Source organism: Canis lupus, chromosome 38 (assembly GCF_048164855.1).
Source record: "Canis lupus baileyi chromosome 38, mCanLup2.hap1, whole genome shotgun sequence".
Taxonomy (NCBI): domain Eukaryota; kingdom Metazoa; phylum Chordata; class Mammalia; order Carnivora; family Canidae; genus Canis; species Canis lupus.
This window is the reverse complement of record NC_132875.1, coordinates 20,738,700-20,755,220: the sequence shown is the minus strand read 5'-3', so window position 1 is coordinate 20,755,220 and position 16,521 is coordinate 20,738,700. Positions and strand designations below refer to the sequence as shown.

Below are 16,521 nucleotides of genomic sequence, written 5' to 3'. Positions count from 1 at the left end.
TTCATTCCAAGCCTGAAGTGACGACTATTTGGACTCAGGTTGTGACAGGGAGGTTGGAGGGAAGTGGACATAGTAGAGCAATATTTAGGAGGTGTCATCAACAAGACTTGAGGACTGATTGAATATAAGGGTATGAGAGATGGAGGTATTCTGGATTTGGTGCTGGTAAAATCCATCTTCAGGAAAAGGAAGAATTACTAGCAGGAAAATGAGTTTAATTTGGGGTAAGAAAGCCAAAGGACAATCAGGGGCATTGGTGTCATGGAAACCTAGGAAGAAAATTTTAGGGAGCCAGTGATTTACATGACACATGACTTTGTTGCCAGAGGTCAAGTGAAATGAGAAGTGCAAACTGTCTACATCCACTTTACAAACATAATTGAATCTTTTATCCTGAATATCAGATTTTAGTTTAGTAACTTAGCTCATGGAGTTTGTAAATTTTAGAGTGAAATTAGAGCCCAGAATTTATGACTCTAAAGCTCACACTTTGTGTGCTTTTTTTTAATAGACTATTTTCTTTTTTTAGCAGTTTTGGGTTTACAGAAAAATTGAACAAAACTATAGAGAATTTTCACCATCCCTTCTCCCCGATTTCTACTGTTTTTAGCATCTGGCATTAGTATAGTACATTTGTGACAATTGATTAGCAAATATTGATACATTATTATTAATTAAAGTCTGTGGTTTACATTAAGGCTCACTCTGCAGATTCTGAGGGTTTTGGCACATGTATAATGATATCTATCCATCATTACAATATCCTACAGAATACTTTTATTGCTCTAAAAATCCCCTGTACTCTACCTATCACTTCTCCACTCACCCCTACTACTGACAAGCCCCTTAACAATCACTGATCTTTTTACGCTTTCTATATAGTATGTGGCCTTTTAAAGAAGATTTTATTTATTTGAGAGAGAGAGAGAATGTGTGTGTATGTGCTGGGGGAGAGGCAGAAGGATAGGGAAAGGGAGAAAGAGAGTCTTAAGCAGAGTCTGCACTGAGTGTGGAGACAGGAGATGCTCGATTTTATAACCCTGAGATCACTACCTGAGCTGAAACTAAGAGTTGGACACTTAACCGACTGCACCACCCAGGTACCCCAGTATACAGCCTTTTAACTCGGGGTTCTTTCATTTAGCAATATGCATTTGAGTTTCCTCCACATATTTTCATGGCTGGACCACTCTGCTCACTTCTCTTTATTGCTGAATAACATTCTACTGATAGGATGCACCCATTTGTTTTATCCATTCTACTGTTGAAGGACATCTTGGTTACTTCCAGGTTTTTGCAATTATGAGTAAGATTCCTGTAAACATTCAAGTGCAATTTTTGGGTGGATAAATAACTTGGGTAAATACCAAGAAGCATGATTGCTGGATTATATGGTAAGGATATGTTTCCTTTTATAAGAAACTGTAGACTGCCTTCCAAAGTGGCCGAATGACTTTGCATTCATGTCAGCAATGGATGAGACTTTTGACTGTCCCACATCCTCATCAGTATTTGCTGTTGCCACAGGTTGGGATTTTAGTCATTCCAGTAATTGTGTGCTAGTATTTCATTTGTTGTTTTAGCTTGCAGTTCTCTAATGATATATGATGTTAAGCATCTTCGTGTGCTTATTTGTTACGTGTGCTTATTTGTTACCTGTGTATCTTCTTTGGTGAGGTGTCTGTTCGGATCTTTTGTTCATTTACAAATTGAGTTTTTTTTTTTCTTATTATCACTTTCTTTTATAAGTAACTTTATTTTATTTTTGCCTAAAGATTTTATTTTATTTTTTTAAAAAGATTTTATTTATTTATTTAAGAGAGAGAGTACACAAATAGGGCAGAGGGACAGAGGGAGAGGGAGAAGCAGAGTTTCCCTTGAGCCGCCTGTTGTGGGGCTCCATTTCAGGACCTTGGGATCATGACCTGGGCTGAAGGCAGATGCTCAACCGACTGAGCCACTCAGGGGCCCCTAAATTTTTATTTATTTTGAAAGAGATAAAATAAACAAAGGACTTGATCCCCAAACTCTGAGATCATGATCTGAACTGAAATCAAGATTTAGATGCTTAACCAACTGAGCCACCCAGGCACCCCATCTTACTAGTAACTTTATATTTAAAATTCATATCTCCTAAATTGCTTATGTTTGGGTCTTAGTTTTCTTCTTCTAATATTCTTTATTTTTTTATGTGTTCAGTTCATTAACATTCAGTGCCACCATTTATGTGGTTGGATGTAGGTCTAACTAAGCCTTTTTTTTGTTTCTCTGTACTGATTTGTGTTCTTCTGTTCTTGCTTTTTTATATTTTTTATTATTTGATTATTTTTCTTTGAGGAATTCGAGTTTAATATGCCTATTGGCTTTTTAGAAATTATCTTTTGAATTTTTTTGGTGACTACTCTAAGGACTACAATACATAGGCTTAACTCTTCATAGTCTGTTTTATGTTAATATCGCACAATTGATTGAAGTTAGAAACTTTGCATTTCTTCTTCTACTATTATTTTTATAAATTTCACCACCCACAAAGACAAATACAAAAATACTATAATTTTTTCTTTGTACAAAAATACATATTTTATTTTATTTTATTTATTTTTTAAGATTTTTTATTTATTCATGAAAGACCCACACATACACAGAGACAGAGAGACAGAGAGACAGAGAGATAGAGACACAGGCAGAAGGAGAAGCAGGCTCCATGCAGGGAGCCCGACACGGGCCTCGATCCCGGGTCTCGAAGATCAGGCCCTGGGCTGAAGGTGTCACTAAACCGCTGAGCCACCCAGGCTGCCCCATTTTTTAAAGAAATCAAGAGGAAAACTATTCATCTATATTCATTCAAATATTACCCATTTCTAATACTCTTCTTTTTTCTGAAGTTCTAACTTTCCCTCTGGTATCCCTTCCCTTCAGCATAAAGAAGTTTCTTACGCTTTTCTTATAGAATGATTCTAATAACAGCACATTTTCTTAGATTTCATTAATTGAAAAAGTCCTTTATTTCATCTCTTTAAAGGGTTGTTCTCTATGAAATTATGGCTTAATAATATTTTTTCCCTCTTCATTCTGGAGTTTAGGATATTGTTTCACTCTGTCCTGGTTTCCATGGTTTCTGATGAGAGTCCTTGGTCATACAGATGTTTTTTGTTTTTTGTTTTTTTTTTTGACTGCTTTCAAAATATTATGTTTACTTTTGATTTTCAGTAATTAGACTACAGTGTGCTTAGGTGTGGTAATTTTTTTGTTTATGTGGTTTGAGATCTTCTGAGCTCCTTAACCACGGAAAATTATGCCTTTAACAAAATTGGGACTTTTCCAGCCACTATTTCTTCATTCGTTTTCTGTTCTATTTTCTCCTTTGTGTTCTTCCTGGAAATCCAATTACATTATATAAGACATTTTTACATTGTTGCACAAGTCCCTGAACTCTGTTCCTTTTCCATTCCTCTTCTCTGTTTTTTCTTCAAATTGGATAAATTCTTTTGATCTATGATCAAGTTCAATAACTCTCCTATGTCATCTGTATTCTACTTCAAAGCCCATCCAGTAAATATTTTTCAGATATTTGAGCTTTTTGTTTAATTTGTAAAATATTTCTGTTCCTTTACTGAACTTGTCTCTATTTATTATGAGCATATTTCCTTTACCTCAGTAATGATACTTTTATTAAACTGCTTTAAGCCCTACTCTGATAATTCAAATCTAGATCATCTAGAGGCTAATGTTTATTGGACTTAGTTTTGTTTGTTTCCCATGAAATTAACAAATAAGTCACATTTTTCTGGCATTTCATATATAGAATATTTTTACAATGTATTTTGGATATTATATTATGTTGTGGAGCCTTGGAGTCTCCTGTATTCCTCTAAAGAGTGTTGATATTCGGGGTCTCTGGGTGGCGCAGCAGTTTGGTGCCTGCCTTTGGCCCAGGGCGCGATCCTGGAGACCCGGGATCAAATCCCACGTTGGGCTCCCGGTGCATGGAGCCTGCTTCTCCCTCTGCCTGTGTCTCTGCCTCTCTCTCTCTCTCTGTGACTATCATAAATAAATTAAAAAAAAAAAAAAGAGTGTTGATATTCTTGTTTCAACAAACAGTTAATTTGGTTCACTTGAATGCAAACTCTGTCACCCTAGTGGTTGGCAGTGATTTAAATCTCATTTGAAATTGCTCTTATTCTCTCCCATGCATGTGTGGTTTAGAGGTTAGCTGTTGTGGTATAAATTTATGCACAGAATTTGTGGCTTCTGTTCTCTGCCCATCCCTTTTCTGGGGTTTCCCACTCATCCAAAATAATGTTTAACCAAATACATGAGCATCTCATGGCCCAGTCAAGTTGACACATAAAATTAGCCATCACATGTATCAGGTTCGTCATCATGTTTTCAGTGTTTGCCAGGAGACACATATTGTCCGCTTATCTACTTAGGGAATTCTGAGTTACATTTCATCAACATTCGTGCAACTTAGAGTTATCAATCACTGACAGTAGCTTCTTTTTGCACTTCTATAAACAATCCCTCATATCTACTTGTATTTTTAATTATTCTTTTCTTTTCCTAGCAACATTGTCGGATAGAACTTACTGTGATGAGGCAAATGCTTATATCTCCACTGTTCCATATAACTTTGAATTAGTCACATATGACTTTGAACACTTGAAATGTGGCTAATAGGATAAAGGAAATGGAATTTCTAATTTTATTTAATTTAAATTTGACATTCACATATGGCTAATGGCTATTGTATGGACAGTGCTACCCTCAAACATGTTTTTGTTTCCTTTTTCAAAATGTACTTTCTACTGGCATATTTCTCTGATAATTTGTTTTGACTTATTTAGTTAATCAAATAATAATTTATGGGTTCACACCATGTGTACGATTGTTTTTAAAGGTTTATTTATTTATTCGTGATAGACATAGAGAGAGAGAGGAGAGAGAGAGAGAGAGAGAGAGAGGCAGAGACACAGGAGGAGGGAGAAGCAGGCCCCATGCCGGGAACGACGCGGGCCTCGATCCGGGGACTCCAGGATCGCGCCCTGGGCCAAAGGCAGGCGCTAAACCACTGAGCCATCCAGGGATATCCCATGTGTACGATTTAATGTTAAGCATGATTTTTATTCTTTTTTTCAGTCTTAGAACTTTTTTAAAGACCATTTTGATTCTTGGAGCACTGAAAGTTACTGATTTTTTCCAACGAACATGCACACACCCAGAGTTAAAAATCCTTGTATTTTATTGGTGTACAAAAAAAATTAAAATGGTGTGTTCTGTACACACATGGTCTCTGTAGTCATTCCCCCTTTGCCAATCTTTCTAAATGTGTTAAAATTGCTATAAATCTGTAATTTTTTCCATGGAAACTGTTATCACAAACTGTTAGTTGTGCTGCATTTCTGAAGGCTCTGACTTTCCATTGTTTTCTAAGAATATTACTTCTAAGCTTGTCAAGAAACTTTCCTCCTGATTTCTGCTAATTTTCTAAGTGCTGGTCATTAGCACTGATTTAATTAGATACTGTTACTCTCTTTATAGAAATAATAAGTATCTTTAAAAATAAGTCCTTATAATTTATTATATGTTTAATTTTAAACTGTGGATGTGACCCTTAACACACTGATTGGTGATTTTTACTTTTTATATTATAAATTTTTCAATTTATTTCATGATATTTTAATATTTATCATTTCAGGACCATCAAACAATTCTGAGAGCATGGGCTGTAAAAGATTTTGCTCCAAATTGCCCTTTGTATGTCCAGATATTAAAGCCTGAGAATAAATTCCATATCAAATTTGCTGGTAAGTTTTGTCTCAAATGAGATACTTTGAATTTCCTCAAACTCTGATAGTAAGAGTTATGTCTCTGAAATTAGTGGCAACTTCATATATTCATGATTGAATAGAATAAAAGGATTTCCTTTCATCATCTACTTGTTATGAGAGAATTTATTCACTCTAAAAGGTGACAAGATAATGTTATGGGAGTGAATCTTTACTTTTTTATATTATTTGGTGATTTTAGCAACTGAATTTACTGTATGCCTTGGTAAGACTATAAATAGATTAGCACTTGTAGTTTTATGCATCATATAAACACGTTTTCAATGCTGCAGCTATTAATTTATGTTTATGTTTACACATAGGTAGTATTTTGTTATAGACTACTTAATACATATGTAAGCTTGCCATGCGTAGAGTAATATTAAAATACATTCAAGTGTATTAAAATAGATTTATTTGGAGATAAGATAGATTTTGAAAACATTTTAAGAACAACATACATGTGAGTTTTTTGTAGAGATACCACTTTTAAAGTAATTTCATATGAGATTATACTTTAAAGTTTTAGGAAATTGAACAGTAAGATGATTATTTTTTTCTTTAATGTTTCTGTAGAAACTAATTTTGATGCAGGCAGTAATTTATGTACATTTAAAAAAATAACACCCTTATTTTTGTAACATTTCACCTTACTAATTTAAAGCTACAAACATCATTAAAACGTAAATCATTTTAACTATGTGTTAGCAAGATGTATTTCCTTCAGCTATGTTTACATATCTTAAAATGCTTACCTATTTTTATATGATATTTAAATGAAAAATTGTAAATACTAAGATATTTCAAAATAATATCAAGAAAACCATGAATTATTGCTATTAAGTTTGCTCTATTTTTTATCTTTTACTCTTGCTTCTAATGACATCAATTTTTCTAAAAATGACTTCTCTTTGGAAGTCTGCTTTAAGTACTAATACTGGTTTAAGTGGTTTGTGATGATCATGCTGGGTTTTTTGTTTTTGTTTTTGCTTTTTAAAAAACCTGTTCTCTAACCTCAAAATTAAAAATAATAGCACTTCCTTTATAAATGGGTTTGTGTAATATAATGGAAAATACATGTAAATTCTCCAACTACTCCCTGTTACATATGTAATTACCATTCAAGAAATGCCAATTGTTTATCTAAAAGACCTTTGCAACTAAGCTACCTTCTTTTTATAATTGTTTAGTAAAAGGAATATTTTTGTAAAATTTTTATTGTATCTGATAATGACTTATTATGATATAATTTTTAGGAAGGCCGTAATACATAGCATTAGGCAAAGGTCTAAAAATGTGAATTTAAATTTGAGTGCCACCAGTTCAGTTTTAGGTAGCCAGATTAGTATTCTGAGCCCTATTTTTCTTTTCTGTTAGATTATGTATCATATGTATCATGTTTCTATTCCATTGGTTAGGATTAGCAGTAAGGATTAAAAAATATCCGAAACATTTTAGGCGCTCAATAAATGGATATCAAATATGGATCTTAAAACAATTGTAGTTTGGGAAGACAATTTGTAATTTTGAATGTGCTGTAACTAAAATTCAGAATGAACTTTAGTTCTTTCCCCTTCTTAGCAGGCCATAGACATTTTCACAACAGATAGTTCAAACTCACTAAAATACAAATAAAAAATTGCAAAGACTATTTGCATTGATTCTCTTTCATATTCTATTTTTGCCATTATTTTGATAAACCTGTTGTAATGAGTGGAATAGTTAAAAGTTCTGTCCTGATAGTTTATCACAGTATTTCTCATTTATGGCACCTGTTGAAATTCCTTTTAATGATGTCTATATTCTTTTAGGCTGAGATTACAACATTTTAGAGGAACTTTTTTTTTATATTATAAAAAGATAAAAGCATCCTAGTTTCATTAAAATGTCATCAAATAGTTTGGGGTGATGTATGAGACTCTCAGACCAATATAATATATTTCGATCTCAGCATGAGGCTAAAAGATTACACTTTACCTTTCAAAAGACAGTATATCAAGCTGGCACTTAGTTTGTATGGTAGATTGTTAAAATAATGGTCTTCAGTGAACCATGTTCCATGTATCTATCCAGTGTTGATGGGATCTGCAATTTATCCACAAAGAGGTGAAATATATTTCTCTACCACTTGATAAAGGCCAGTCTTGTGCTTGCTTTGACCAATAGAATGCAACAAAAGTTACATTGTATGACCTTCCAAGGCTAAGTGGTAAAAGTCTGTGCTTCTGCTTTTCCTTCACTGGAAAACTACCCAGAGACTATGTAAAGAATCCCAATTTAGCCTCCCTAAGGATGAAAAATCACATGGGAAGAGACGATCATCCATCCTAGGCACTCCATCTCTCTAGCTCCCGATTTACAACATTCAACCCAAATTGTCATGCTGACCTACAGAATTGTGAGAAATAAAATGTTGGTTGTTTAAAGTTACTAAGTTTGTAGTTATTTGTTATTTGGCAATAGATAAGTAATATCATTTGTAATAAAATAATAATTGCTTTAATCTTAAACCATATTAATTTGATAATATTCATTATACTTTTGTCTTTGCATTCTCCTGAGTGTTAAATAGCACAATTCCAATTATACAGGATTTAAAATGAGATAATTATATTTCTGTTTATTTAAATAGCCTCTTCAATACACCCTAAGTTGTGAACTGCTACCGTGACTGTAATTTGTTTATTTTTAAAAAGTAAATCCATGCTTTTAAAAGAAGAAACTTCAAAATGAGTTTTGAGTATATAAAATATTAAAAAGCAAAAACAATATAGCAGCCTAGCAACTATTATTTTATACACATTTACCAGTCATATCATGTATGGATCCTTTTCTTCTGAACAAAATGACAACAGACATCCATTAAACTATTGAATTGTTACAATATCATTTGAATGCATTATAATATTATTAATTTAATTATGATAATCTACACTTTGATGAGAATTACAAAAGAAAGGTCTATATGTGCAGGATTTCAGCAGAGAAAAGATATGTTCTTATTTCACTAAGAGAAGAAGGTAAAAATAGTGTTTGGAGATAGAAAAAAATCCTCAGTAGGATAATAGCTATGATATAGAATTTCCGAATATAAACCATTGCAAATTTTAATGAGATTCAATAATATAAAAATATACTTCATAGGTGATTTGATTATTTTAATCACCACTAATTTCATAAAAAGAAAATAAACTCAGACTGGCTTTAGAAAAAATTTACTTTCAGCAATATTCTTTTTTATAACAAATTTCCCAAAGTAAAGAGATCAATAGTACAAATTCTGGAGTGAGACGATCCACAATTGAATTTCCATTCTATTATATAGTAACTATATGACCTCAGGCTTCTTAATATTTCTCAACTTGAGTTCTTTGATTTATAAAGTGTGCATGATAAGAGAAAATATCTCATAGGGTTGTTATGATTAAAAAAAATACTCCAAAGAACATCAGCCATTAGTATTGGTACTTATCAAATTGATCATTATCATTAATCTTGAGTACCTATTTCTCATCCTCCTAACAAATCTATATTATCTTTGTTTCCAGGAAAAGTAACTGAAAATTGCTCATTTTTTACAATCAGCTTAATATGGACATTCAAAAAACACATAGTTCTCAGCTTGCACATATTTTCCAAAGAGTAGAAAAACAAAGATCTCTCCCCGATTCATATTATGAGGCTGACCTAGCTATATTACAGAAGTTACTGAGGATAGTATGAGAAATGATTAGAGACCAATGTTAACTGATTAGTTGAAAAATTATTTAAAATATATTACCAAAATTAACAAAGTAATGCATTAAAAAAATAATATATCATCACCAAGGGACCCCCGGGTGGTTTAGTGGTTGGGCATCTGCCTTTGGCTCAGGGCGCAATCCCAGAGTGCCGGGATCGAGTTCCACATCGGGCTCCCTGCACGGAGCCTGCTTCTCCCTCTGCCTATGTTTCTGCCTCTCTCTGTGTCTCTCATGAATAAATAAATAAAATATTAAAAAATATATATCATCACCAAGTTAAAATTATCCCAGAAATAGATCATCATGTCAGAGGATCATCACTTCAATGGATACATAAAAAGCATTTGGGAGAGAATTCAATATCAATTTACAACTTGAAAAAAAGAAAAACAAAGAAAAAATGTTAGAAAGCTAAGAGGAAAACATTCCTTAGCTTAAGGAAAATTATCCATACAATAACCTAGAGGAAAAAAGTATTTAATGACCACATTTTGAAAGTCTGCCTTTGGGACTCCTGGGTAGCTCAGTGGTTGGGCGGCTGCCTTCAGCTCAGGTCATAATCTGGGATGTGGGATCAAGTCCCTCATCGGGCTCCTGCGAGGGGCCTGCTTCTCCCTCTGCCTGTGTCTTTGCCTCTTTCTCTCTCTCTGCATCTCTCATTTAATACATAAATAATCTTTAGGAAAAAGAAGATAAAGAAAGACTGCCTTTAAGATTAGGTGCTTACTTAACAGAGGTGCTTACTAAAACCACTTTTACTTTGCATTTTCCTGGAAATCCTAAGGAGTGCAGTAAAACTTCAAAAATAAATAAAAGGAGTAAGCACTGGAAGTCGAGGTATGAATTGCCATATTATTTATATAAGATTTCCTGCAGTATTCTTTTATAGAAATCCATTTCTATGATTTCCAAAATTAAATCAGTTCTTCAGTATTCATTATGAGCTTCAGTCTTGTATCTCTTAACTGTATAGTCAATATTTTCTATTGGTTTCTAACAGCTGTCTCAAAATTAAGATACCTAGAAATATGTATAGATTTTCCCTGACTTAAAATTTATTTCTATCCCATTCTTCTCAATACCATCTACTTAGAGAACTCAAGCCAAAAACTCATGAATTATTCTTCAATCATTTGCATTCAATCCATTAAGTCATATAGGCTGGACTTCCTGAGTATCCCAGATTTATCCACTGACACAACCCTAGTCCACGCCATAATCATGGCTGTGTCAAAACACTCCCTTTTCCTTCTTTCCTGGGTATCCATGAGTCCTACCTATAAGCTTACTGCTAGTTTTCATGTTGCCCAGCACATTTGCAGTAGTGATTAGCATTTATGTGTTCTAGTAGGCTGCTACATCTTCGTGCCTCCAATGTCAGCCTAAACTCATAGTTTCCTTTTTCCAGTATATTGATGCCAGCATTCTTTTACAATAGCATTATTTTTATAAGATTTTTTTCTGGTGGATTATTTTTTTGTCAACCTCTATAGAACAAAAGTCAAATGGTACTATAGCTTTGGTGGTGTTAAATTTCAGTTCCAGTGAGAAATATTTTTTATCAATACACTTCTTTTTTAAGAAGTGGCAGTTGGTACTGAAACATAGAAGAAGTAATGGCAGTATTCCATAGCTATGACTAATATAAAAATGTGGTTTTGTAACATCTTGTATTCTCTGTCAGCCTCTTGTGGGATTAGCAATTCTAGTAGAGTCTCTCCAAGGTCATATATCTGATCTGAAATCACCTAGAAAAAAGGGCTCCACGTTGTTGAGTCTTTCATAGATACTCTCATCTTAGTGGCAAAACCAGACAAGGCATTATAATAGTTCAGTATTCAGACATGTTTCTGTAGACCAAATTTTAATCGGAATAAAATCAAACTCTTATCTCTTTCTTCATTCTATATTACAAAAATCATTTAAAAAGGAACAAAACACAAAACAAAATAAACAAGGAAAAATGTACTTTACTAGGAAAATAACTCTTATTGAAAAACCTTGAATGAACTTGAGGAATAAACTGAGCTCTTCAATTAGTTGAATCTAAAAAAAGTTTGCTATTTGTCTCCTAGTCAGATGAAATTACTCAGAAAATCAGTGGGAGATGAATCCCTGTTATATGAGTAAATCAATTGCTAAATTTAGGTTGACACTCTATCTTTACCTCCCAGATTTAGTGTTATATTGTCTATGAATGAATATTAAATTGCCTTTTATTTGTCAACTAATTTTCTTTCAACATACTGGGTTTTTGAAAATTTTCTACTTTATTTTAACAGATATAAGAAGACATAAAAATCAAACTGGTAAATTTTCACCCACAGGTGGGAGAGAAGAATATTAGAAATCAATTTATAAATAAATTTGTAGGAGTAGAAAATGTAAAAGTCTGAGCAAAGAATGTAAAAATCAATTTGTAAATTGTGAATTTTCTATGAATTTTATTTTCCATGCTTTGACTATGATATTTCATAAGTAACAGATTATGAATTAAAGTTTATGAATGAAAGGAAGAATCATACCTCAATAGTAAAGTGTTGACTGAATGAAATTCTACCTCACAAGTAAAACATGCCTAGAAGAATGATTCATTCATTATACAAGAACAGTAGGAGTTCTGGGAATTAAAAAAAATTCAATTGCAATACAAATTAAAAGTATAGACAAAAGTATTTTTAGCTATATTATTGAAAATATAGACATTTATCTTTCTTATAGTAGGTGGTCATGGCTACCACTAGAAAAACAGTATTGTTTAAAGTACACATACACGTTTGTGTGTGCACATATATCTTGGAGAAATGATTGGACTTAAAAATGAAGGTCTTAACTCTGTTTACTCACTATTAATTTTTTGCTGAAACACGAGACATCCCAATGCCTCACTTTTTTCTACCCAGAAAGAAGAGTGGAAAAATATTTCCAAGTAATATAAATATTGGAAATTATGTTAGCTGTTTCTAAATAACATATGTATGTGCAATGCTTGACTTTCACCAAATGGTAAGGTGTGAGTTTTTCATGCTGAATAATTTCTTCATTTCCCATATAACACCCACATAGATATCAGTTTAAATTTCATTCTTACAACCTACTTAAGAATATAATGCTTTGAATTCCTATATTTTCAGAAGATAAAATACAACAACTTTGAAAATTCTCCATTTTCAGATGGAAATATTCTCTGATTTTTGTGTCATTGTGGAGATCGTTAGAAGCCACTTAAGGCCGTGTTCAAAACTTTGCGATTTAGTCTTTAAATTTTTTCTATCCAATTTTTTACTTTGAAAAAAATCAAACACACAGCTTAAAGATTATACAATGAAAACTTAAGTTCCTTTCATTAACATTTAGCAATTAACAGTTTCTCACATTTGCTTAATCTTTTCTCCACACACACACACACACACACACACAGTTTTTAACTTCAGCATGCTTTTCTGAATAATGACATTCTACTATATACCCATGATAACATTTTCAACCCTAAGAGGGTTAAATAATTTCTTTTTTTAAATAAAGATTTTATTTATTTATCTATGAGAGACACACAGAGAGAGAAAGAGGCAGAGACACAGGCAGAGGGAGGAGCAGGAACTCCGATGTGGAACTCGATCCTGGATCCCAGGGGCACGCCCTGAGCTGAAGGCAGCCGCTCAACAGCTGAGCCACCCAGGCATCCCAGGGTTAAATAATTTCATGGGTCTGATTCATATTTCAATGTTGGCAACTATTTCCAAAATGTCGTTTATAATTGTATTTTTGCAATTCAGTATTAAATCAGCATTTTGTTTTTTTATTGCTTTTGCTTTTTCATTTTTTTATTGAAATAATTTTGATGGAAGATTGCTATAGACAGGAACAAGCATTCCCATATACCCTTCACATCACACAGGTCCCCAGGATGTTAATTAACTTCTTATATAACCATGGCTCATTTAATCAAAACTAAAAAAATTAACGTTGGTGTGAATTATTATTTTTTTTTAAATTTATTTATGATAGTCACACAGAGAGAGAGAGAGAGAGAGGGCAGAGACACAGGCAGAGGGAGAAGCAGGCTCCATGCACCGGGAGCCTGACGTGGGATTCGATCCTGGGTCTCAGGATTGCGCCCTGGGCCAAAGGCAGGCGCCAAACCGCTGCGCCACGCAGGGATCCCTGGTGTGAATTATTTTTAAGTGAAATATTTTCTTATCTTTCATTTCTCCTAACAACAAAAATCAGCAACTTCTTTGCTTTTCTTTTTTTATAGCTTTTACATTTTTAATATGTGGGTCTATTAAATAGCTAAACCAGCTTTCCTGTTTGTTCTCTTTGACACTTGATTAAATTGCCATTGAACATTAGGTATCTCAAGTCATTTTCTTGTGGACCACTTAAAATTTAATTAACTCAAATATCTTTATGTTTTTCTCCATTAATTTTCTTATAGTCTTATATTTCTCAAAGACTCAATTTCATGGTTCTGAAAGCCAGAGCAGCATATTTCTTCTGTCTTTGGAAAGTGGCAGGCTTATTCTATTAAATCATATAGATTTAAGAATCTTATAGAATCTTGCAGTCTATAAAGTAGCTTCTTGGTAACAATGTTTATAAAGAACAGGTTTATCCTCTTTTGCTCTCATTTACTTTTATGTTCTGCCCAAGAATACCATTCTAACAGACCCTGTTCATCCCACACAGGGCTTCGGCTCTGACCTTATGATCCCCCTCCTTGCCCTTGCCACCCTCCATATATGTCAAAACTCATGATTCCAATCATGTTCTAGTCTCATCAGATTTTATTTGATGAATTTAGTCAATCTGATAGATCTATTTTAGGTAAACTTTTCATGATTTAATATCTTTATCCCTGGAATAATTGCTTTTGTATTGAAAAGTCTCTTAAAATGTGATTTTTAGACCTAAAAGAATGAGATCCTAATATGAGGCTATTATAATATCCTACCACTATAATATTATCCTGAGATGTTTAAAGTTGCCTCAAAACAGACTGCATGAAGAAATATGATGCACACACAAAGGTGAGAGAGAAAGACTGTGAATTAGGCTTTACTAAGGAATTGGAATGTTGCTGGTGAAGTAATGATCCACTGATGATAGTTATAAGTAAAGGTATAATATTTTAACTAGATAATAAAGTAACTCCAAGGGAAATGTGGAATACAGTGGAGAGGACACAAGGAACCTCATAGGAGTGATTATTTAGCAAGCTATTAAGAGTGTTCAGGCGAGAGAGACTGAGTGATTGAACCAGAGTGGTGATGATGGATGTGGAAGGTGAGAACATATTCATGAATCATTTCAGATATATCCTGTAGACCTAATGACAATTGACTGTAGGAACCAAAGAGAGCGAGAAATGATTTTATTTTTGACACCTTCATCTCTTTTTTGTATATCCTCCCATTTAATATAAGTTGTATTATAGCCGTTTACTAATTGATTTGTAGTTGCTTAGATGTTTAACTCTGGAATAGAAACTTTTTAAAAAGAGTTTTAGGGGATCCCTGGGTGGCGCAGCGGTTTGGCGCCTGCCTTTGGCCCAGGGCGCGATCCTGGAGACCCGGGATCGAATCCCACGTCGGGCTCCCGGTGCATGGAGCCTGCTTCTCCCTCTGCCTGTGTCTCTGCCTCTCTCTCTCTCTCTCTCTCTCTCTCTGTGTGTGTGACTATCATAAATAAATAAAAATTAAAAAAAAAAGAGTTTTAAAAAAGAATTTATTTATTCATTTATTCACAAGAGACACAGAGAGAGGAAGAGAAGCAGAGACACAGAGGGAGAAGCAGGCTCCTTGCAGGGAGCTTGAAGTGGGACTTGATCCCCGGATTCCAGGATCACGCCCTGAGCTGAATGCTGATGCTTAACCGCTGAGCCACCTGGGCATTTCTTTTTTCAAGATTTTGTTTTTGAGTAATCTCTACACCCAACATAGGACTTGAATTTGCAATCCCAGGATCAAGAATTGAATGCTCAAAAAAAAAAAAAAAAAAAAAAAAAAAGAATTGAATGCTCCACTGACTGAGCCAGCCATGCTCCCCTACAATATGAGTTTCTTAAATGCTTGGTATCTTCAGTGGCAAGCACGGTGCTCGACTCATAGTATCTTAGTATTAAAAGTATACTATAGGATAAGATTTAAAAACTTGAACTATCCAGTAAGAATGTTCAGAAGTCACACTTTAACTTAGTAAAATAAAAATATGCAACAATATATGAAATAGTGAAAAGGGGGGAAAATCTAGTTTTTTCTCCTATGTAGGGAAAACCCAGTTCCTTTTTATGGTGTTTCACCCTTGTTAGTATCCTTCAACTAGTTATCTAGGACACATCACTTCTCTCTGGTCACCAAATATGGGAGGTTTTTCCCCACACCAAGCAATTCTTTGTAATGCCAGCTGAATGCCCTAACAATTCAACTCAAGTCTGACACTGTCTACTCAGAGATAGCATTAGATCCCACAGGTGAGGACTCAGTGACTGTCCTTCCCCCACCCCCCTTCAGATGCCAATTGCACGTCAAGTTTGTCACCTGTGGTTCTGATCAACCAGCTGTACATTACAGGTCCCAGCAACCCCCTCCTTAGTTTGCTAGAGTGGCTCAAAGAACTCAAGGAAACACTTATATTTACCAATTTAGTAAAGGACATGAAAAAGGATACAGAAAACATCCATATGAAGAGATATATAATTTCAATGTGTGGATATATTTGTCAACCTGAAGCTTTCCTAACTACCTACTATTGAGATTTTGTGATGCTTCCTCTCATGGGCATGAGCAATTATTAACCCCATTTCTAGTCCCTGCCCCCTCTCTGGAGGATGGGCAGTAGAGCTGAAAATTTCAATCTCTTCTAATCACGATTGGGTCTTCCTGGTGACCAGCTCCCATCCAGGAGTCACCTAGGAATCTATCCACAGTTACCTCATTAGGACAAAAGAT

The 16,521-nt window shown here is 34.0% G+C and overlaps 1 protein-coding gene across 9 annotated transcripts in view; it reads left to right on the top strand.

The window, feature by feature from the left end:
- The window catches only part of KCNT2 (potassium sodium-activated channel subfamily T member 2), a 375,231-nt gene that overhangs the window by 202,707 nt on the left and 156,003 nt on the right, over positions 1-16,521 (top strand). For all 9 annotated transcript variants that reach the window (XM_072814992.1, XM_072814994.1, XM_072814987.1 and 6 more), the window contains one exon: positions 5,699-5,807. In XM_072814992.1, the coding sequence (XP_072671093.1) occupies positions 5,699-5,807 (109 nt within the window). The remainder of the gene's footprint in view (positions 1-5,698; positions 5,808-16,521) is intronic.